Source organism: Peromyscus maniculatus, chromosome 11 (genome assembly GCF_049852395.1).
Source record: "Peromyscus maniculatus bairdii isolate BWxNUB_F1_BW_parent chromosome 11, HU_Pman_BW_mat_3.1, whole genome shotgun sequence".
Taxonomy (NCBI): Eukaryota; Metazoa; Chordata; class Mammalia; order Rodentia; family Cricetidae; genus Peromyscus; species Peromyscus maniculatus.
This window is the reverse complement of record NC_134862.1, coordinates 96,230,658-96,252,796: the sequence shown is the minus strand read 5'-3', so window position 1 is coordinate 96,252,796 and position 22,139 is coordinate 96,230,658. Positions and strand designations below refer to the sequence as shown.

At 45.9% G+C, this 22,139-nt stretch overlaps 1 protein-coding gene across 2 annotated transcripts in view; it reads right to left on the bottom strand.

Moving 5' to 3' along the window:
• Positions 1-307: 307 nt before the first annotated feature.
• Positions 308-22,139, bottom strand: part of Gpatch2 (G-patch domain containing 2) — a 200,266-nt gene continuing 178,434 nt past the window's right edge. For both annotated transcript variants that reach the window (XM_042258802.2, XM_042258811.2), the window contains one exon: positions 308-2,752. In XM_042258802.2, the coding sequence (XP_042114736.1) occupies positions 2,718-2,752 (35 nt within the window). In that variant the 3' untranslated portion in view covers positions 308-2,717. The remainder of the gene's footprint in view (positions 2,753-22,139) is intronic.

The window sequence follows — 22,139 nt, the reverse complement described above, 5'->3', positions numbered from 1 at the left end:
AGGCCTTTTCTATCGCTTCTCGGCCTTTTGGCTAAGATCAAGTGACAAAGGCCTTTTCTGCATCTATTGAGATGATCATGTGATTTCTATCCTTGACTCTATTTATATGCTATGTTACATTCATTGATTTACATATCTTCAGGCATCCTTGCATTCCTGGAATGAAGCCTATTTGATCATGACATATCATTCTAGTGTGCTTCTGAATTTGGTTTTCATATTTTCTTGAGAATAGTTTCACGATGATCACCAGGAATATTAGTCTATAGTTTCCTTCCTTCCTTCCTTATTTTCTTCCTTTCTTCCTTTCTTTCTTTCCTTTCTGTTCCTTGTGTATATGCCTTTTTGGTTTAGGTATTAGGATAACACTCCTCTCATGGACCAAGTTTAATACTGTTGGTTCCCTTTCTGTGGAACAGTTGGGGGGACACTGGGCTAGCTCCTCTTAAAAGTTTGAGTAGAATGCAACGTGAACAAATCATTTCTTGACTTTTCTTTGTTGTGTGACTATTACTGCTTCGGTCTTCTCTGTTGTAGGTCTGTGTGGGTCATCTATATCCTCTATTTTGGTAAGTCATATTATCTAGAAATTTCTCCACTTCTAGATTTTGCAGTTTTTTTGGAAATCAGGTTTTCAAACTGTTCCCTATTGAGTCTCTGAGTTCTCTTGGTATCTATTGTACTGATTCCTTTTTCATCTCTAACTCTGTTGATTTGGCTTTTCTTAATTTTTCTCTGTTAATTTTTATTTTTGTTTAGTTTGTATAAAGGTTGGTTGACCTTGCTTATCATTCAAAAGCCAACTCTAACTCAGGGTCTTCATACACTACGTTTAGTGTCATTCATTTCTGCCTGTTCTTTCTTATTTTTTTCCTTCTACTCTTTTTGGTTTGCCTTGTTCTGATTTTCTAAGATTGTAAGAGTCACCATTAAATTATTTATAAAAAAAGACATCTGACTTTGTAAATGTAAGCACACATAGATATAAACGTTCCTTCTTGAGCTGCCTTTGATTTATCTCCCAAAGTTCTGATTAGTGCTAGAACTTTCACTTTCATTTGATTCTAGGAATTTTTAAATTCCTTTTCTGATCCCTTGAATGACTCACTGATCAGTCAGAGTATGTTGTTCAAGCTCTACATACTTATGGACTTTCTACTCATGCAGCTGATTTGTAATCTTATTCCACTATGATCTCATATGATGCAACAAATTATTTTGATTTTTTTATATTTGTTATTATTTCATGGCATAAAATGTGGCCTATTTTAGAGACAGTTCCATGGGTGCCAAGAAGAATGTGTTCTGTAGCTGTTGGATGGAGTATTCTGTAGATATATGTTAAGTGCATTTGGCCTATGGTAAACTTGAACTCTGAAATTTCTTTGTTGAATTTTTTTCCCTCTGGATGACGTCTACTAAGGATAGTGGGGTACTGATGTCACCTTTATTGTTATAAGTGGTCTCATCTGTCTGTTTGTGTCCAGTAGCCTTTTTAAAATGATACGTGCACTAATTTCCAGTGCACATACACTTAGAATCATTCTATCACCTTCACAGACTGTTCCCTTTAGTAGTAGGGAAGTGACTTTTTTCTCTTTCCAGCTAACTTTGGCTTAAAGTCTACTTTACCAATTATAAATATAGCTCTTTGCTTGTTTGGAGCCTCTGTTTACTTGATAAATTGACTACTTTTTTTTTTTTTGCTTCAGCCTCTGTGTATAGTTTCATCAATGAGATATTTTCCTCCCAAACAACAGAGAATTGAATCTTGTTTTAAATCCAACACACTAGTCTGTGTTTCTTCATTGAGGAACTAAAACTATTTACCTTGAGGGATTTGCTGAGCTCTTATAATTGTCTTGATGTTTCCCTGACTGGTTCCCTTGCTATGGTTTTCTCTCTTCCCTATACATATTAGGAGTTCTCGGGCATGCTAATTCATTTAGTTTAAGCTCGAGCCTCCTCCTTTAGTTTTTATCTGGTTACCTCACCCTGGGTGAGACACTGTCCACAACTCTCCTGCCTAGCCATGGACTTAGTGATGAAAACAGTTCTCTGCCCAAATGAGGTCAGGAGTCAAATCCATTTTCGGAACCTGCACAGAACGTCTCCTAAGTTCTGACTTCCTGAGGGTAAACTGGAACACAGATGAATATTGGGTCTGTAGGGTGCTGAGGGAGCCTTTAGACACACAGAATACGTGCAAGGGCTGAAGCATCCTTTGGAGTTTGAGTGAGAAATGACCCCAGAGGCTTATGTATGTGAACACTTGGTCCCCAGGAGATGGCACTGTTTGTGGGGTAGAGCCTTTAGGAGGTGCAGTCTTGCAGGAGGAAGTATGTCTCTGTAGGCTGGCTTTGAGGTTTCATAGCTTTGCTCTACTTCCTGTTCTCTCTGCTTCCGTGTGTGCACGGATGAAAATGTGACCAGCCAGCTTCCTGGCCCTGCAGCCATGCTTTCCCTGACTGCCACCATGGCTTTCCAACGTGAGAGACTCGGTCTCTCCGGAACCGTGTGCTAAAGTAAACCCCGTTCTCCTCTAAGTTGCTTTTGGTCCTGGTATTTTATGACAGTAACAGGAAAGCAGCTCTCATACATCCTTTCCTCACGGTGATTTAGGAAGGGACGAGGATCAGACTGGAGGCCAGAGGTGGGGCTCCACACATGTCAGTGAGGAGGTGGAACATCTAGGAGCCAGAGAGTGACAGCCACATTTAAGACTGTCCTTCAAAGCTGTTAGGAAGGGATCCTGTGAAGACAGAGGGATGGAACACATTATTTTAATCATGTTAGCTTGATTTTTTTTTAATTCTAACCATTTAGAAATATACTATGGAAACTTCCATGTGTGCCCTTCTGAGCCTCATAAACTAAACTGCACTTTTAGAAAATCATAGAAAAACGGTAATCCTATGAGTTTCAGGGTGTACATCAGCTTAAAAAGATCACCTGAGATTCTTAGAAAAGTACAAATCTGGGCTGAAACCTCCCAGGTATTCAGACACTGTTGACTTAGGTTGGGACTTGAGAACATGAATTTTAACTGACTTACCAAGTTTTAAATTGGATTGGTTTTAGGGATTTTGTTTGTTTGTTTTAGATAGTACCTTGCTATGTAGCCCAGGATAGCCTTGAAATAAGTGTTCGGCCTACTTAACCCACCCCAGCCTTCCAAGTGCTAGAATCCAGGCGTGTGTCAGTCACCAGAGCTGACTTTCCTGGTTGGTTTTAACAGAGGTGATCCGAACACCATCTAATGTTGGAGAATTCTTGGTGGAGCCAGGAATTTCACTGACAGACAAATGAAAGTAAAGGATTGACAGACAATTCTGAACTATTATCCACAAAGTGCAAACTCAACTTTTACAGTCAACCAAAATTAAAGTATATTAAGCAATGTTGTTCCCTACCACATAGTCCCCTTGGAGGTTAGAGGCCTATCCCAAGCAAGCGGCTATTGCTCAAAAAACTGTGACACTAATTTTTTTCCATTGCTTTAGAGCCCCATGAAAAGCCAATCTCATTATTCCACATCACAGTTTGCATTTGACAGAAAGCAGCATTCTCCAGAAGGATGGTGCATATTACTTAGCAGATTTAGTTCCTGTACTTTCCAAGTCAAAGAAGTAATAAAAGAAGATCTATTATATAAACACACCTGTTTATTTCAGCCTCACTAAAGTGAGGGTGGGGAGGAGGAGCCCATTTACAAAGACAAAGAAAGTGAGAAGACTCCAGAGGCATGGGAGTCAGTGCTACAGAAACTGGAAGTAAGTGCAGGGGTGTCCGTGACCTGAGCACAATAAGGAAAACAAAGGGATAGACTGGTGTCACCTCTGGACCCTGCTTCAGGAATCAGAGGTCACAAGCGACTTTAAGGAGGAGTGTGGTCTTTGGATACAAACATCTGAAAACTGACTAGTTAGTGCACCCAATAAAGAGCATTATCATCTAGGAAACAAGAAGTCACAGTTGGAGCACGAGCTCTGCCTTCCTAAGTTCCTTGACTTTGCCCTTTTCTGAGAATGGGATATGACCACAGCTTGGTCTCCTCTGATAGCAGCAGGAAGGCCACGTCCATTCCTGGTGGGACCGTGAGCAGAGGACCGTTTCTTGGTGGTGCTCTTGAACACAAGAAAGCATTTCCCAGAAGCCATGTCTTCTGCATCCCTCTTTCCACCTTTCCAAAAATCACAGCACATCCCCATGCCTAACCCTTGACTTACTGAGACCTTTCACTACCCAGGCCATGGGGCTCAGTCCACCCTGTGACATCACTTGGCTAGCATGCTCCTCAGTGAGCAGAAAGAGGCCACAATAGCAGAGGCAGCTAAGAGGGATCAGCCACAGAGAATGGAGTTTTGGACCCAGCAAGGCCTGTTCTGTGGCCGAGGTTAATGCTATGAGTTAAAATCCATCCACTCACTTAACGTAACTTTGAATTTGGAGGTAATTTTAAGACATGTGCTTCAGTATGGAATTTACAAAGGTCCGTCAGGACATGATTTCAGTCTGAATGATTCCTAAGCCATTGTTTTAACTCTCCAACCACTGCTTAACTCCTTTGTAACTCTCATTCCTTCCCCGACCCCAGCGTTGCATAGAAAACCGCTCAAAAATCAACTGTGGGGATCGGGAGATTGCGTGGTGGGTAAAGGGCTTGAGTGTGAGGACCTGAATTCTGGATCTTTATACACCCGTATAAAGCCAGACACAGTTGGGTGGGTGGGTGGGGATCTGTAATGCCAGTGCTCCCACAGAGAGATGGGGAGGTGGAGACTCCCCAGAAGCTAGAAGGCCAGGAACGTACACCTACTCAACAAAGAGACCTTGTCTCAAACAAAGTAGAAGGCAATGACCGACCTCCACACCTGAGCTGTGACAAGTCACAGGGTATGGGGGGTGGGGATGGGGCAGAATAATAACAATAACAACAACAACAGTGGTAACAGTAACTGCACATGGAACAGAGGCTAACCATCTCTGAACCCCTATTTTGCCCCACTTCAATTCCACCAAAGCTTGTGATTTGTGGGCACAAGGATGGCATTGACGATAGACGCCAGGAATGAGAGTAATTAAGAGATGTCAATGGTCAAAGAGGTGGGGATCAGTTCAAGCCCAACCGGGGCATTTAGCTATTATATTGCCGCACCCTCTTAGGCCTCTTCCAGCTTATAAATATTAATTTAAAGACTACCAACAAGGAGTAAACGGATTTGGGCATAAACCTTCCTGACAGGGGTGATTTATAGCCAATAAAAGGCGAGCAGGGTAGAGAAAGCCCGCCTCGCTAGGTTTACGATAGACAGTGAAATAGCACCATCAAAATAAAAGGATTGCAGTGTCGGGCCGTGGGGGTGTCTCCCTTCTTAATAAGCAGTGGCTAGAACTGTATTGTTTGAGTTTATCAGGGCCTCGCACGGCCAAGGGAAACTTCTCCTGGATTGCTCGTTGAACGTGGACAGATTTATAGGCTCACGGCCCGAGCACGAGCAAGATTATTAGGACTTAAAAGATAATAGCACCAGCAAGAAAATTAAAACTGCTTTCCTTCCTTAGATTTCATCAGTGCATGACGTCTGCTCTTTCTACACCCTACACGTGGTGTAGGAACGTGTTCAAAGTAAGATCTGCCTCAGAGTCCATGCAGGAATGACTCCATGCCAGAAAAATCTGCAGCCACATTCACAGGCCCACAGGGGCCTGCCTACATGTGTCTGAAAGTAATGCCAATGCGATTGTTTTGTAGGGACTGGGGGTCGATGGCTCAGTCAGTAAAGTGCATGGAGGCCAGAGTTCAAATGGATCCCCAATATACACATAAAAATACTGGATGTGGTAGAGCATCAATGACCCCAGCTGGGGGGAAGCGGAGATGACGGAAGCGTGGCTAGCACAAAGCCCTGAAAAGTCCAAGGCGACAGGGACAAGCAAGATACAAAATAACCTACACCCTCAAGCCAGTAGACCCCCCCTAAGTAACAAGAGATACTTCCAGATGAATCAAATAAGTCTGGGAGAAGGAAGAGAACAAGGTATCATGGATCACCCCAGGCTGCTAAGTAGAAATACTTGTGTGTTACACATCACTTAGAAATCAACAGCACTGTAGTCTTAGTGTTGGGTGGTATAATAGGCTGGCCATCCAGATACATAAAGCTTTTTTCCCTTGTGTCTACATGATTAGAGGAAGATGTATTTATACATGAATAACTTTATGTCTAAGTAACCCACTATTGGTTCATCAGAACTTCTAGCTTTAATATAACCTACATTTTGATTTTGTTAGTTTGAATGAGCAGATAAAAGCACAACTCCACTTTGTAAAGTTTTAACTGTGCCTGTGTGTGTGCAGGTGCACTTAGAGGCCAGAAACATCAGTTAACAAGCAGTTATGAGTCTCCCAGTGTGGGTGTTAAGAGTCAAATTCAAGTCCTCTGCAATACTGATATGTGCTCTTAACTGATGAGCCATCTCCACCCCACACACACACTCACACAATTTCACTCCTGCTTCCCAAGGTCTCATAATCTGACTGCAGTTCTGTTGTGGGAACTTATGGTGAACTGGATACAAGATGTTCAGTCCATTGGGAATTATTATTGTCTTCCCATGGATTCCCATTGCAAGAGCTGGCATTCATGCTTAAGGATATAGGGGACACTGTGCCCATTCTCACTTGTTCTCAGGGACAGGGAACACCCTGTTCAGACTCCTCCCAGGAAGGGCGATGCCATATAGCTAAGTTTTCACTTATCTACGTTTCAGAGATTATAGAAGTGTTCCTTTTAGACCATTAAAGGGACAAATAAGGTGGCCTAGGAGGGGTTTATATAAAAAGTGCTAAGTCTGATGGAGTCCATCGTAAAGCACATGGAGGCACCAGCAAAGTCCCACCTGGAGATCACACCAAGATTCAAAACTAATGGGGATAGATGTGTAGCAGGAAGCCTGGAATGAAGCTATACCCGGCTTAAAGAGAACAGTATGGTTGAACAAAGCTTTGATGGTGGAATTAACATGAAACAAAGGCCCTCTGAGGAAGATCAGTCTGCAAAGAAATGAGGAATACATAAAACTTTGTTTAATTTATGGGATTTATATGCTGCTGACCAGTAAGTGTGAAGTCCCATTCCCCTGGTCCTCGCTATCACTCATGTATCACTTGTCAGTAACTGTGATGCACTCGGAACATAACAGCTACGGTAATATTTCTGTTCCCACTGCAGCTTTACTGCACCCATGGAACTCTGTAATCTTTAAATTCCCTCACTGTTAACATCTGCCGAAACATTATTGGTCCCAGCATAGCCAAGCTGCTCAGAAATTACATTTAGCAGAGTAGTTAATGCTAAGGGTGTCATTCTAGACGCAACCGTGTCTGAAAGGGGCTTTAACTCGCCCAGTGACTGTGTTTCTTTTAGGTTTTTCATTCTTTTGTATCTATCTTGTATCATACGCTCATTGGCTTGAGGGTGTGCCCTTTAACAAGCTAGTGAGATGGACCGGTAGATGGACAGATGTGCACGCACAGCTTGTCATTGTTCAACAAACACCATTTTACATGCTGACACTTCCTATGTCATTCCTCCAACGGCCTCATTCCCTATAACATTTAAATTTCCTTTTTAAAGATTTATATTTTTATTATTTTTAATTATCTATAGGTGTGTGTATGTGAGTGTGTATTGTGTATATGAATGAAGGTGCCTTCAGAGGTTAGAAACATCAGATGCCCTGTACCTGGAGTGACAGGCAGTTGTGAGCCATCTGACATAGGTGCTGGGAACTGAACTCAGATCCTCTGGAAGAGCAGCCAGTGCTTGTCACCGCTGAGCCATTTGGCCAGCCCCTAGAGCTTCTTTAATGAAAGGACATATCATTATAAAATGGGATTGTGAGCATTTAGCAATTTGAGTTAGGAAATCCAGCAAATTTCTATAAATTCAAGACATTTTATCACCCTTTAAAATATTGAACTATTTTGAACCCTAACAGTTCTTCACTTAAGAAAAATTAGCAGGTTGGTTGTGGCTTCTGTTAACCTATAGTTATTCTATAATCATGAATCAATTAATTTTTTAAGAACTACTCTACAAAGCTACCTTTGTGGTTAATGCAATTAAATTGATATGGTATTGACAGTATTTTATAATAGTATAAACAATCTCATATTAATGTGTTTTATATTAATATATATATTTACATTTTGTTTAAGGAAACATGACCCTTAAGCATCTTAAAAATGTGCATATTTCAGATCTAGTGGATGCTTTGATAAATTGCCTGGTAAATGGGAAAGGTCTCTCTGCTCCAGAAAATAGTCTTTCACAAATTAAAATATTTAAATTTCAACTTGTTTTTATTATCAAATATCAATACATTAAAAATAACTTGATATTGAGCAAATCATATGCCTTATTGTTTTCTGATCTTGATGAGAAGAAGGAAGCTCATGCTCCTTGGAAAACAGACAGTGATGTTTTCAAACAAGATGGTGAAACATCAGACGCTGTAAAGGAGGAAAAACCGTTCTGGGGTCTCCTTCCTATTGAATTTAGCAGCGTTTTTTAGATCTTCCTCAAATGTACAGAGTACTTGCTCAAGTTAATGTCATGAAGTACGTTGTAGTGAGAGACAATGATAACATTTCTGTGTGTGTGTGTGAATCTTGTGCTGCCTCCCAAGTACTTCCATAGTTGTGTTATGTGTATGCTGAATGTCTGTTGAGGTTATGTTCTTAGCTATCTCTGCAGGAGACATGTGAGGATCTGATGAAGATCAAGACTTTCCATATAATCAGGAATGGATTTAGCCTCTACTGGCCTTCTCTCTGCATCACAAGAAAACTTCAACTCTGGATTTCCTACTGTCCTGCCAAGAATCATAACACTCAGTACTCGACACCCTCTGGGCAGAAACTTTTCACTCTGTACTACCATACTCTACTTGTTGGACTACCTTCTTGCTTGGTCTATCTTTATTCAGTCTCTGTAGGTTTGGATTTCGTGTGTGTGTGTGTGTGTGTGTGTGTGTGTGTGTGTGTGTGTGTGTACATTTGCAAAGGTACCCACAGAAGCCAAAAAAAGGGTATCAGATCCCCTGGGGCCGGAGTTACAGGTGGTTGTTAGCCACCATGTGAATCCTGGAAACTGAACTCCCATCCTCTAGAAGACTATTAAGTATGCTTAACTGCTAAGGCACCTTTCTCCAGCCCCTTGGACTGGATTTCAGAGGCCACCACATACCTGCCTGCAGTTCAGACTGTGGCTAGAATATGATCTGAGAGGGTGTGCCAAGGAAATAGCTGGCACACTCCTGCCTCTGAGTCCTGACCTGAGTGTGGCACCTGCCCTACTGTGCCCTGTACCAAGCTCTGCTATGGCCACCATCTTCCTTTCTGTGCCCTGAAGCATTTCCCCACTGCTCTTCACTACTCTCTTTCTTACATTTCAGCTTTCCAAACTCAAACTTTCCTCATGCTGACACTCCAAGGTTGATGTCATGAAAATATTATTTATTTTAAAATATTTGGTTATCTTTCATGACTAACAGAAATTCATAATACAAGCTCTCTAGGCAGAGAAGGAAGGGAAAAAAAGCTTAGGTTTTAAAACATACTCACCAGGTATCACCCAGACAATGCAAAATGTTCCATTATCATGAGCTGTTTACCCTTACTATGTTCTTCCTCCAGCCTTCTGAGAGTGTGCATGTCGGAAACCTTAGGTTTGAGGTCCAAGCATCCTCTGATTAATGAACAGCAGCAAATGCTAACTCGGTAGCTGGCTCTCCAGCATTCAACTCTAACAATGAGAAGGCATCGTGTCTTCTTCCCCCCTTCTTTTCCTCATTACTGCTAGAAAACTGCAAGTGCCTGGGATTATACTTATTGGGCAAGGTGCATCTAAGGAAAAGGAAAATACAAGAGACATGAGGCTGTTTGCAGTTATTATTTGGGGGTTTAAATATGTGTATGAGAGAGAGAAAGGAGGAGGGAGAGGAGAGGGGTTTTTCCTTCTTTTTCATCCACTTCAACACTTGTCACTAACTGAGTGTGAACAGGCGCCATCAAGGGACGAAAGAAGATCCAGTAGAAAAAGTTATCCTTGCTTTCTGCTTCTTCTGATCCATTTGTAGCCTACAGCCCTTACTAACTGAGATCTCATTTCACACACACACACACACACACACACACACACACACACACACACACACACACACACACATCTTTGGTGCATATCTATTCAGCAGGCTTCAAAGAGAAGACTCCGAAATTTTAAGGCCATTTTTTTCAGATAGTGTATGTTTTCCTATTCCATGTATGCTTGGCTTCCTTCTTTCTTCAGTGCCTTTACTTAGGGATAAAGTGTCCAGTTACTTCGCCAAGACACCTAACATGAGCATTAATTCACACACTTGGGAACACAGTAGGAATTTTTTCAGAAGTACAAATGATTATGAAACATTTTAGCCACATGGCCTTGTATCACAATAGGCAAATCTTCAACACTATGGAATCAATACTGGGCTGGGGAATCCCAAAGCTGCCATTCTGGGTTAGGTGTCTGTCACCCAGAGCATATTTCTATCTTTAGAAAAATAGTTATGCTTATTTATTTCAAAGTATGAGAATTACAGTGGTAAGGATTTCTTGTGAATACATCATCAGGAATTTGAACATGGAAAGAGATCCATAAATCATAAATCCTGAGTTATTATAATGGCTTGGATAACAGCAAAAAGACATGGTCTGGGTTTGGGCCATGTTGGAAGTCTCCTTCAGATGAGGTGCATTCCCTGCTAGGAAGGGCCTGGTCGTTGTTTATCAAAGTGGCCATAACATCTGTTGAACTACTTAGCAGAGAGAAGAAAGCTAGATTTTTGACACAGGCCAGAATCAACAACATTTAAGAGCAAAGAGGATTAAAAATTTCAAAAATTAGTGTACAGTTATTTATTCAACGACCATCTCAACTGAATCTTCTATAAAATGTTGCTCTGTGTTCTGTGTCACTTTGACGATAGTTAAGGAGAAATGACTTCATACTTAGTTATATGAGAAACCTTACATATAAAATATAAGATAAACCCCAGGTTCAGTGTCCAAGACTGTGCATCTTGCTGCAAAAAGCAAACACTTGATCACAATCCAGTGAGAGAAAATTCATTTTACAGAGAAACACCAAACCAAACTGTTTCCCATGGGAAAAGGAGGGCTGAAGAAAGGATGAACTGGGTATGAGATCACACACTGGTGTCCCAGCACTTGAGAAACTCAGGCAGGATCAGGAGTTTGGAGCCAGCCTGGGCTACCTATTTCCACACCAGCCAGGAATACATAGTAAGACCCTGTCTCAAGAAACAAAATGAAATAGGAATGAACAGAAAGTCATATGCCAGTCAGCGGAAGAGGCATGGAAGAACATCCCAGAAAGGAGGCTCATACCCCGCTTACACATGCAGTGTCTTCTGCTCTTGTTGGGATTGATGTGTAACAACTGGAAAGAAGTGTGAGCAACTCCAAGTATGTGGAGTTTTTCTTTAAGCACTTGGTGAGGTCTAAGTAGGCATTACCTGGAGAATTCTGACAAGGTCCTTAATGAGCTTCAATGTTGAGAAGAGAGCAGCCAACCAACAGGCATGGAATAGAACTAGTGGACAGGAAGAAGGCATGTATGGTACATGATCATTCTACTGTAGACTCTGGGAATCTATCACCTGCTTATCAAGCATCTCTCCATCATCTATCTATTATGTATCTATCAATTTTCTATCTATCATCTCTTTATCTATATTTCTAATATATCATCTATCATCTAGCTACCAAGTTATCTATTATCATCTGTCATATGTATGTATGTATGTATCTATCTATCTATCTATGTCTAATTATCTATCTATATATCATATATATACATATACATATACATATATATATTATATATAATAATATATATTTATATATATATAATCTATCATCTCAAGTACATTGTAGGTTCTTTGCTAGCATAACTCACATGCTTTTCCTACCCACTCTTTATGTTATCCACTGCTTTCTATATACATGAATATCATACAATTTTTCATCTAAGTGTTTGTGTTTGGTGAAGTTTGAGTCTGAGAGTTAGTCATTAAAAAGTCTTGACCTTGTTTTATTTACTTGGAAAATCCAGAAAATTCCAATGTCCAACACCTGAAATTCACTTCCTCCCCACAAAAGCAGGTCACCACGACAACTTTTGAAGGTGGGATGGAGTGTATTTAGATATTTTTACTTACTAGGCACACAGATAATCTTAATTTTTTATGTATGCCATTAGCAAGCTATAGAAATTAGTCACTTATACATGGGAGGGTCTGGGGTTCCCAAACTGCCCTGTGACTATCTTAAAGTATTTCTACCTGGTAAATTCAGTCTCTGCTGTTGAGGGCTTCAAACTGTTAGCAGTGATGGAATCAGTGACCAAAGCATGGAAGCAAATATGCAATTTCAGTGTGATGCCCCCAAATAAAAGTTTATATAAGACAAGAGAGACATGAATCCAGCCAGAAACTTGCAGTAGGACTATAGGACTGTACCACATGAAATCAGCTTGGATCAGAAAATTACAGACTGATAACTGTGAGAAATGTTTTTGTTCTATCAAAAGCAGTCAGCCTGACAAGAACCTGTATTTCTAGAACTTTCCTCTTCGCTTTTGTGCCAATTAGACAATTGCATCAGATTTTGAAGTTGAGTCCCCACCAATGTGATGAGACACAATCACCACCTATGACAGGGATAAACGACAGAGGGCATTTTGGTGAGTGTGTTTCTTAGACAACCGTTCTACAAAAAGAAATCACCTGCCTAATTACTTTCACTTTGTTCTCTTCCCAGTATCATTATAATAGGGATTTTGCTTACTAACTTCTCTCAGTACACTATCTTAATATAGACAAAAATACAATGTATAAAATTCTCAAAGAATTAATAGAGATGGTTTTATAATCCTTTATTACATTTATTTATTTATTTATTTATTTATTAGAGGGCTCATGTGGAGGTTGTAGGGCTACTTCTACCATCGGGCCTCATACTTAGGTCATTAGGCTTGGAGGGCAGACATCTTTGCCTGATGAGCCACCTAAATGGCCCTAAAATACTTTTTAAAAGTTAATGTAAAGCGAACATTTACTTTTCACAGACTCCCATCTATGTACTTCACAGAGACAGTGATTTATTTCTTCTTCCCATCAGTCTTAGGAAGGGCTGCGCTCCTATCCAGACCCATCCTTCCAGGGATGTGCGCTGTCACTCACTGACTCCAGGGCCAGCTTCGCTGTATGAAGTGGCTCCCTAAGGGCTGCCCTCCCCTACAGCACATCACTCTCTGAGAGAGAGAGGGAATAGAGAATACAAGGAATTGTCCCTGGGATGTGCAGGAGTCGGGAGAGGCATTTGTCGGCAAAGCTCACATCATGGGAACCTGAAGGGAGGAGTCTGTATGCAGCAGAGCAGAGCCTTCCCCACATTGCCTCCTCACAGCTGTATCAGACCCCACTCTTCAGTCCCAGCACTCCCTGTATCTCACGCAAATATGTTTGAACTCATTTTAGCCCTCCGTTCCCTGTCCCCTCTTCAACTCTGTACCCCTTGCAGACAAGGGCTTGGCTAAAGTTTTGAAAATGCTTTTCCAAGTAGCGTCTTCTGCCTCGCCTCTCAGCCAGCCTGCTGCTCTTCCTGGCTGCTCACTGGGGGTTTTCATTCTCTAGCTACACATTCATTTAAATGTTTCACAAACAGTAGAGGTGAGCCATCTAATAAATTTGTTCTAATTGTCTTTTATATTCCAGCTGTGAATGACTTAGGAAGTGTATTTAGGGCTGAGAAAGGCATTTTTCAAAAAAATATTTGGAGAAGCTGCATTAAAATTGAGTGGGAAGTTAAAGAGCTACCCTGTGTATGTACTAAAAGCCACTCTGGGGCATGTTTTGGGAGCTGATTAATACATGCAGCAAACTGGCTGCATGCATCAGGTTTTAATTCCAAGGCAAATGTTCATGAAGTACCAAAATAATCCCCGCCAGTCCTAATGCTACATTTTAGTGGGATGCTAGCCTCAGTGACACCTGAATTATTACATCAGATGCCTCAGCTGACTTTTGCAGAAGTTTGCCAGATATTGCATTTGTGGATGACATATGTCAAATTCCATTGTCAGAAATCCATCTTTTTCATTTATAGTCACACAAACTGGCTGAAATTTAGATCGCTCAGCAGTTAAGAACACTTACTGCTCTTGCAGAGGATTGGAATTTGGTTCTCAGCACCTACACTGTGACTCACAACTGCCTGTACCATCAACCCTAGTAGATCTGATGCCCTCTTCTGGCCTCCACGTGCACAGAGTTATCACCCTGTTGGATGAGCTTTTCAGCAAAGTAGCTGCTACTCTGAGTCATCCCTGCTCCTGTACAAAACCCCTCACCCATACCCTTGTTAGGAACCCCAGTAAAAACTCATTACTTTGCCAAATTGAACTTTGATGCAATCCTTACTTTGCTCTGTCTGGGATCCCTTTCTGGGGTGAGTACATGTGTGTTATGTCTCCCCAGGGAACATTGGCCACACTCAACAACGAATGAATATGAGGATTAAATGTTACATCAGTGAATCAGTAAAGCCTTTTCCTCCTCCACCAGCAGACATTTAAGTTCTCTTCCTGGCACATAAGTACTGTGGCCAACTGAGAACAGGAAGAGAAATGAGATCTGACCATGTCCTTGGGGGTTTAAAATCCCACCACTAAGAAAAGAAAAATGGGATCTGATATTTTTACATTTTCTTTAATGAATGTGTCTTGGTTGTCAACTTGTTTGGATCTGGAATGAACTAAGAGATGTGCCTATGGCTGGGTCTGTGGTGGGATTTCCAGGAAGAATTAACTGAAGAGGGGAAGACTCCCCTCCCTAGAGGAGGCAGCACCTGGAGGCTGTAGCCCAGATCAAAGAGTTCTGAGGGGAAAGCCTGGCTGCCTGCCTTCACTTCTTCAGTCTACTCTGTTGCTGCTGCTGGTGTTGCTCATTGCTGACATCAGAACCCAGATTCTTGGGTTTTTCAGTGTAGATTGAAAACTAATGGCTCTCCAGAAATCTGCCAGGCCTTCAGCATCAAATTGGGATATTGAGATGCCCAGCCCCATGGACGGAGCAGATACTAGAGTCTCAGTCTCTGCAGTGTGCAGATAGCCATTGGTCAACTCACATCGTGTATAACAATTAAATGACTCTCCTTTGTGATATGCATTCTATTGTTCCTATCCGTCTAGTGAACTCAGATATGGAGGATAACAGGTAACTCTCGGATGATGGCTGGAGGTTGTGGATAACCGCCCCCTTCACTCTGGTCAGTCTGGGAAATGATGGCTACAGAGATGTGGTCCTCTCTAGACAGCAAGTTCCATGTGGGTATCAGCAAGCAGCTGGCTTGTGACAAAGTGCTTGTAGCACAACACAAACCGCACTTCCCCGTGTCTGTGCAGACTTGAATGTCACCCTCTCTCAGAGCCTAGAGACCTCATCCTGTCTGTTATTCATTCTGTGTTTACCATCACCTCCCACTGATAGGTGATTCTGGAAGTTTCATTTCCAGCACAGACATCTCCCTCAATCTCCACATCCAGATGCTGCCCTTGGAGACCCCACCGATATCTCTAATTTGATATTCCTGAGGCAAGTTCAGTTTAAGGCACTGCATTTACTCAACATCTTCTCCTCTCAGGATGTGGGTATGAGGGGTGACTGCTAAGAGGCATAGGGTCTCCTTAAGAGGTAAAGAAAATGTTTGGGATGCATGGCTTTGTACAAATGGTTTGCAAAATGAAAATGGCAGCCCAACTTTTTGAATATTCTAAAAGCTCCCAAATGGCACAACTTAGAAGAACAGATGTGAGTGTATTTGTGTGTGTGTTGGGGTGGTGGTAAAATATATCTCTTTTGAATAAAGAAACAAGCCCATCATCAGCCCCCATTCTTACATCAATGTCTCCTCTTAAGAGGAGAGGTGGCACCACTCAGAACCCACCCCTGTAGGAATCTTTGGGCTGTGGTGATATATTGTGTACCCTAATAAAATTTGCCTAAGGATCAGGGAACAGAACAAACCACTAGATTAAACATAGAGGCCAGGCAGTGGTGGCACACACCTTTAATTCTAGCACTTGGGAGGCAGAGATCCGTCTGGATCTCTGTGAGTTCAAAGCCACCCTGGACTACATGAGATTGACTCAGTCTAGGTGAGACACAAAGCCAGGCAGTGGTGGCACACACCATTACTCCCAGTATTTGGAAGTCACTTGCCTTTAATCCCAGCATTAGGAAGGTTGAAACAGGAAGTGATATGATGGGCAGAGAAAGGTGTATAAGGCGTGAGGAGACAGGAACTAGAGGCTTTCGGCTAGAGGCTTTTTCAGGCTGAGGAGCTGGTGGGGTAAGAAGTGGTGGCTGTGGCTTGTTCCTTTGTCTCTCTGATCTTTCAGCGTTTACTCCAATATCAGGCTCTGGGTTTTTTATTAAAAGACCATTTTAGCAATTTGTGTTACATTGGGCAGGCTCTAAATCTAGTGTTTTCTTATACGCCTAGGGAACCCAGTTCTTCAGCTGATAAATGGCAAGTGTAGCAACAATAGCCGCTGACAATGGGACCCGAACTGTGAGAGTGGCTGTCAGCTGTGCTTCCTCGAGTAGGTGAACCCTAACATTAAACGTGCTCCTTTTCCTCCCACCCTGTCCATCCTATCAGGTCACCCACTCTTCAGACACTCTTCCTGCAGAATTTCTGTCTCTTCCTCAGAACCATGGCTCCTGAGGTCTAACCTTGGGAACTCACCAGATCCTCAGTGGGTGTTCAGGATCATCTCGACGTGCTTTTCTCTGCCTCTATAATTTTACAATATGAAGATAGTTTTATTAAAAAACAAAATTTTCGGGCTGGAGAGGTGGCTCAGAGATTAAGAGCACTGGCTGCTCTTCCAGAGGTCCTGAGTTCAGTTCCCAGCAACCACATGGTGGCTCACAACCATCTGTAATGAGATCCGGTGCCCCCTTCTGGCCTGCAGACATACATGCAGACAGAACACTGTATACATAAGAAATAAATAAATCTTTAAAAAAAAAATTCCCATTGGCCTCCTCTCCTTTGAGCCCTGAACTCCCCCAACTCCTCCTCCTCCCCACTCCTCCTCCTCCCCCACTCCTCCTCCTCCTCCCCCACTCCTCCTCCTCCTCCCCCACTCCTCCTCCTCCCCACTCCTCCTCCTCCTCCCCCACTCCTCCTCCTCCCCACTCCTCCTCCTCCTCCCCCACTCCTCCTCCTCCTCCCCCACTCCTCCTCCTCCCCACTCCTCCTCCTCCTCCCCACTCCTCCTCCTCCCCCACTCCTCCTCCTCCTCCCCACTCCTCCTCCTCCCCACTCCTCCTCCTCCTCCCCCACTGCTCCTCCTCCCCCACTCCTCCTCCTCCTCCCCCACTCCTCCTCCTCCTCCCCCACTCCTCCTCCTCCCCCACTCCTCCTCCTCCTCCCCCACTCCTCCTCCTCCTCCCCCACTCCTCCTCCTCCCCACTCCTCCTCCTCCTCCCCCACTCCTCCTCCTCCTCCCCACTCCTCCTCCTCCCCACTCCTCCTCCTCCTCCCCCACTGCTCCTCCTCCCCCACTCCTCCTCCTCCTCCCCCACTCCTCCTCCTCCTCCCCCACTCCTCCTCCTCCCACTCCTCCTCCTCCTCCCCACTCCTCCTCCTCCCACTCCTCCTCCTCCTCCCCCACTCCTCCTCCTCTCTCCCCACTCCTCCTCCTCCTCCCCCACTCTCCTCCTCCTCCCCCACTCCTCCTCCTCCCACTCCTCCTCCTCCTCCCCCACTCCTCCTCCTCCCCCACTCCTCCTCCTCCTCCCCACTCCTCCTCCTCCCCACTCCTCCTCCTCCTCCCCCACTGCTCCTCTCCTCCCCACTCCTCCTCCTCCCCACTCCTCCTCCTCCTCCCCACTCCTCCTCCTCCTCCCCACTCCTCCTCCTCCCCACTCCTCCTCCTCCTCCCCACTCCTCCTCCTCCTCCCCACTCCTCCTCCTCCTCCCCCACTCCTCCTCCTCCTCCCCCACTCCTCCTCCTCCTCCCACTCCTCCTCCTCCTCCCCACTCCTCCTCCTCCCCACTCCTCCTCCTCCTCCCCACTCCTCCTCCTCCTCCCCCAACTCCTCCTCCTCCCCCAACTCCTCCTCCTCCCCCAACTCCTCCTCCTCCCCACTCCTCCTCCTCCCCACTCCTCCTCCTCCTCCCCCACTCCTCCTCCTCCCCCACTCCTCCTCCTCCTCCCCCACTCCTCCTCCTCCCCCACTCCTCCTCCTCCTCCCCCACTCCTCCTCCTCCCCCACTCCTCCTCCTCCTCCCCCACTCCTCCTCCTCCCCACTCCTCCTCCTCCTCCCCCACTGCTCCTCCTCCCCCACTCCTCCTCCTCCTCCCCCAACTCCTCCTCCTCCCCCAACTCCTCCTCCTCCCCCAACTCCTCCTCCCACTCCTCCTCCTCCCCACTCCTCCTCCTCCTCCCCACTCCTCCTCCTCCTCCCCCACTCCTCCTCCTCCCCACTCCTCCTCCTCCCCACTCCTCCTCCTCCTCCCCACTCCTCCTCCTCCCCACTCCTCCTCCTCCTCCCCCACTCCTCCTCCTCCCCACTCCTCCTCCTCCTCCCCCACTGCTCCTCCTCCTCCCCCACTCCTCCTCCTCCTCCCCCACTCCTCCTCCTCCCCCACTCCTCCTCCTCCTCCCCCACTGCTCCTCCTCCTCCCCACTCCTCCTCCTCCTCCCCCACTCCTCCTCCTCCTCCCCACTCCTCCTCCTCCTCCCCCACTGCTCCTCCTCCTCCCCCACTCCTCCTCCTCCTCCCCCACTCCTCCTCCTCCCCCACTCCTCCTCCTCCTCCCCCACTCCTCCTCCTCCCCACTCCTCCTCCTCCTCCCCCACTCCTCCTCCTCCTCCCCCACTCCTCCTCCTCCTCCCCCACTCCTCCTCCTCCCCCACTCCTCCTCCTCCTCCCCCACTCCTCCTCCCCCACTCCTCCTCCTCCCCACTCCTCCTCCTCCCCCACTCCTCCTCCTCCTCCCCCACTCCTCCTCCTCCCCACTCCTCCTCCTCCTCCCCCACTCCTCCTCCTCCTCCCCCACATCCTCCTCCTCCTCCCCGACTCCTCCTCCTCCTCCACTCCTCCTCCTCCCCACTCCTCCTCCTCCCCCACTCCTCCTCCTCCTCCCCCACTCCTCCTCCTCCTCCACTCCTCCTCCTCCCCACTCCTCCTCCTCCCCCACTCCTCCTCCTCCTCCCCCACTCCTCCTCCTCCTCCCCCACTCCTCCTCCTCCCCCACTCCTCCTCCTCCCCCACTCCTCCTCCTCCTCCTCCACTCCTCCTCCTCCCCACTCCTCCTCCTCCCCCACTCCTCCTCCTCCCCCACTCCTCATCCACTCCTCCCCCACTCCTCCTCCTCCTCCCCCACTCCTCATCCACTCCTCCCCCACTCCTCCTCCCCCACTCCTCCTCCTCCCTCACTCCTCCTCCTCCCCCACTCCTCCTCCTCCCTCACTCCTCCTCCTCCCCACTCCTCCTCCTCCTCCCTCACTCCTCCTCCTCCCCACTCCTCCTCCTCCTCCCTCACTCCTCCTCCTCCCCACTCCTCCTCCTCCCTCCCTCCTCCTCCTCCCCACTCCTCCTCCTCCCCCACTCCTCCTCCTCCCCCACTCCTCCTCCTCCCCCACTCCTCATCCACTCCTCCCCCACTCCTCCTCCTCTTCCCCCACTCCTCATCCACTCCTCCCCCACTCCTCCTCCCCCACTCCTCCTCCTCCTCACTCCTCCTCCTCCCCACTCCTCCTCCTCCTCCCTCACTCCTCCTCCTCCCCACTCCTCCTCCTCCTCCCTCACTCCTCCTCCTCCCCACTCCTCCTCCTCCTCCCTCACTCCTCCTCCTCCCCACTCCTCCTCCTCCTCGCTCACTCCTCCTCCTCCCCACTCCTCCTCCTCCTCCCCCACTCCTCCTCCTCCTCCCCCACTCCTCCTCCTCCCGCACTCCTCCTCCACTCCACTCCTCCTCCTCCCCCACTCCTCCTCCTCCCCCACTCCTCCTCCACTCCACTCCTCCTCCTCCCCCACTCCTCCTCCTCCCCCACTCCTCCTCCACTCCACTCCTCCTCCTCCCCCACTCCTCCTCCTCCCCCAACTCCTCCTCCTCCCCCACTCCTCCTCCTCCCCCACTCCTCCATTCCTCCCCCACTCCTCCTCCTCCTCCCCCACTCCTCCTCCATTCCTCCCCCACTCCTCCTCCTCCTCCCCCACTCCTCCTCCTCCTCCCCCACTCCTCCTCCTCCTCCCCCACTCCTCCTCCTCCCCCACTCCTCCTCCTCCCCACTCCTCCTCCTCCTTTCCACTCCTCCTCCCCCACTCCTCCTCCTCCTCCCCCACTCCTCCTCCTCCCCCAGTCCTCCTCCTCCCCCACTCCTCCTCCTCCCCCACTCCTCCTCCTCCTCCACTCCTCCTCCTCCCCTCCTTTGATCCTCTTCTAATCCTGTCTTAATTGCTGCTCAAGTGACCTGCAATTCCAACTGGATCATGTTTGTTTCTTGGCTGAAACTTTCAGTGATCAGCATCATCCATGGATGTGAGCAAGAGTTAAATCTTTTATGGAAGAGTGTTCACATGACCTCTGCCCTGATCTTGACGGCACCTGTACTCCATCCTGCCCGCTGTCACATCCTCTCACTCTATGCAGTGCAGACACTGCTGTGATGGTAATTTACAAGGTATCTTTCTAACAATTTATTTTGTAATCTGTCTTTAGGCCACACTTAAGCCCCTGGAGGCCTGGGACCAGGCTTAATGTCATATCAATAGGCTAGAAGTGTGCCCTATTAAAAAAAATTAAATCTCAAAATTCTTCGAGATGACACTTCAGTTCTAGAAGCTTAACCCTTTCAAGGCAGCCTTCAAGGATCTAGTATGAAGATTGGTGTACAGAAAATGCCTGAACCTTGACCCTAGTCAATCCACTTTCCTCTTCTCTTGCATCCTCGTCATCGTTTTATAAGCCATCACTTAAAGAAGAGATATGCCACTGTGTTGTAGTGGGACAGTGGGACATCACCTCTGGCTTTCTCTCTTTAAACTTGCAGGCCAACAGGCGGTGAGCATGTTGCCCTTTTAGCATGGTGAACTACTCCCTTCTCATGGGCCCAGAGCAACAGGCCTAAGAGGCAATGGCTGAAACCTTTAAAATGAAGAGCCTAAATGAAAATTCCCTTTTAAAGTGAGTTGGCTATTTCTGGTACTTTTTTATAGTGACAAAAAGCTGATTAACACTCGGAGAGAGAAAGGACCTAATACAGTAGATGAGATTCTTCCCAAACCTAACTATATTGAAGATCATGGTAAGGCAGCTACTCTAACCTGATAATAATTTGGCAGCCACTTGAAAATCTGAGTTACTTGTGGCATCTCTGAGTTTAAATTATCTTCAGTCACTTGGGATTCACTACATTTGTTGTTTTTATTTGACTTCTCAAAATGAGTCATTAAGTGAAATTGCCTTTGGACAAACACAGAATTCAAACAAGGTTTAATAATCATACAAAATCAAGACAAAAACAACATAGAGATAAAAAAAAACTGTGCCTAATGACAATTTCTGTCAGCGAAGATGGAGTTTAATAAGGAGAATGTATCCCCGATAGTCAGTTGTTATGAAGTTGGTTGGATAGAAATGCAGTTTCTGTATACTGTAATGGTTTGAATGTATCCCACAGGCTAATGTTTGGATTACTTAACCCCCAGCTTGTGTCATTCTTTAAATGCTATTGAGCCTTTAGGAGATGGAACCTGACTAGGAGAAGTAGGTAACTGTGGGTGACCCTTTGAAGTTATACTGATGCTTGAGCCTGAACTGTTCTTTTTGTTTCCTGGTCTGCCAAGATATGAACAGCAACCTACACAACCCTGCTGCCTGGATAGGACTGTGCCTGCAACCATGATATATTAGTGAGGTTCTGTCAGGTTCTGTACTAGAACTTACAAATGAATCTCTCTCTCTCTCTCTCTCTCTCTCTCTCTCTCG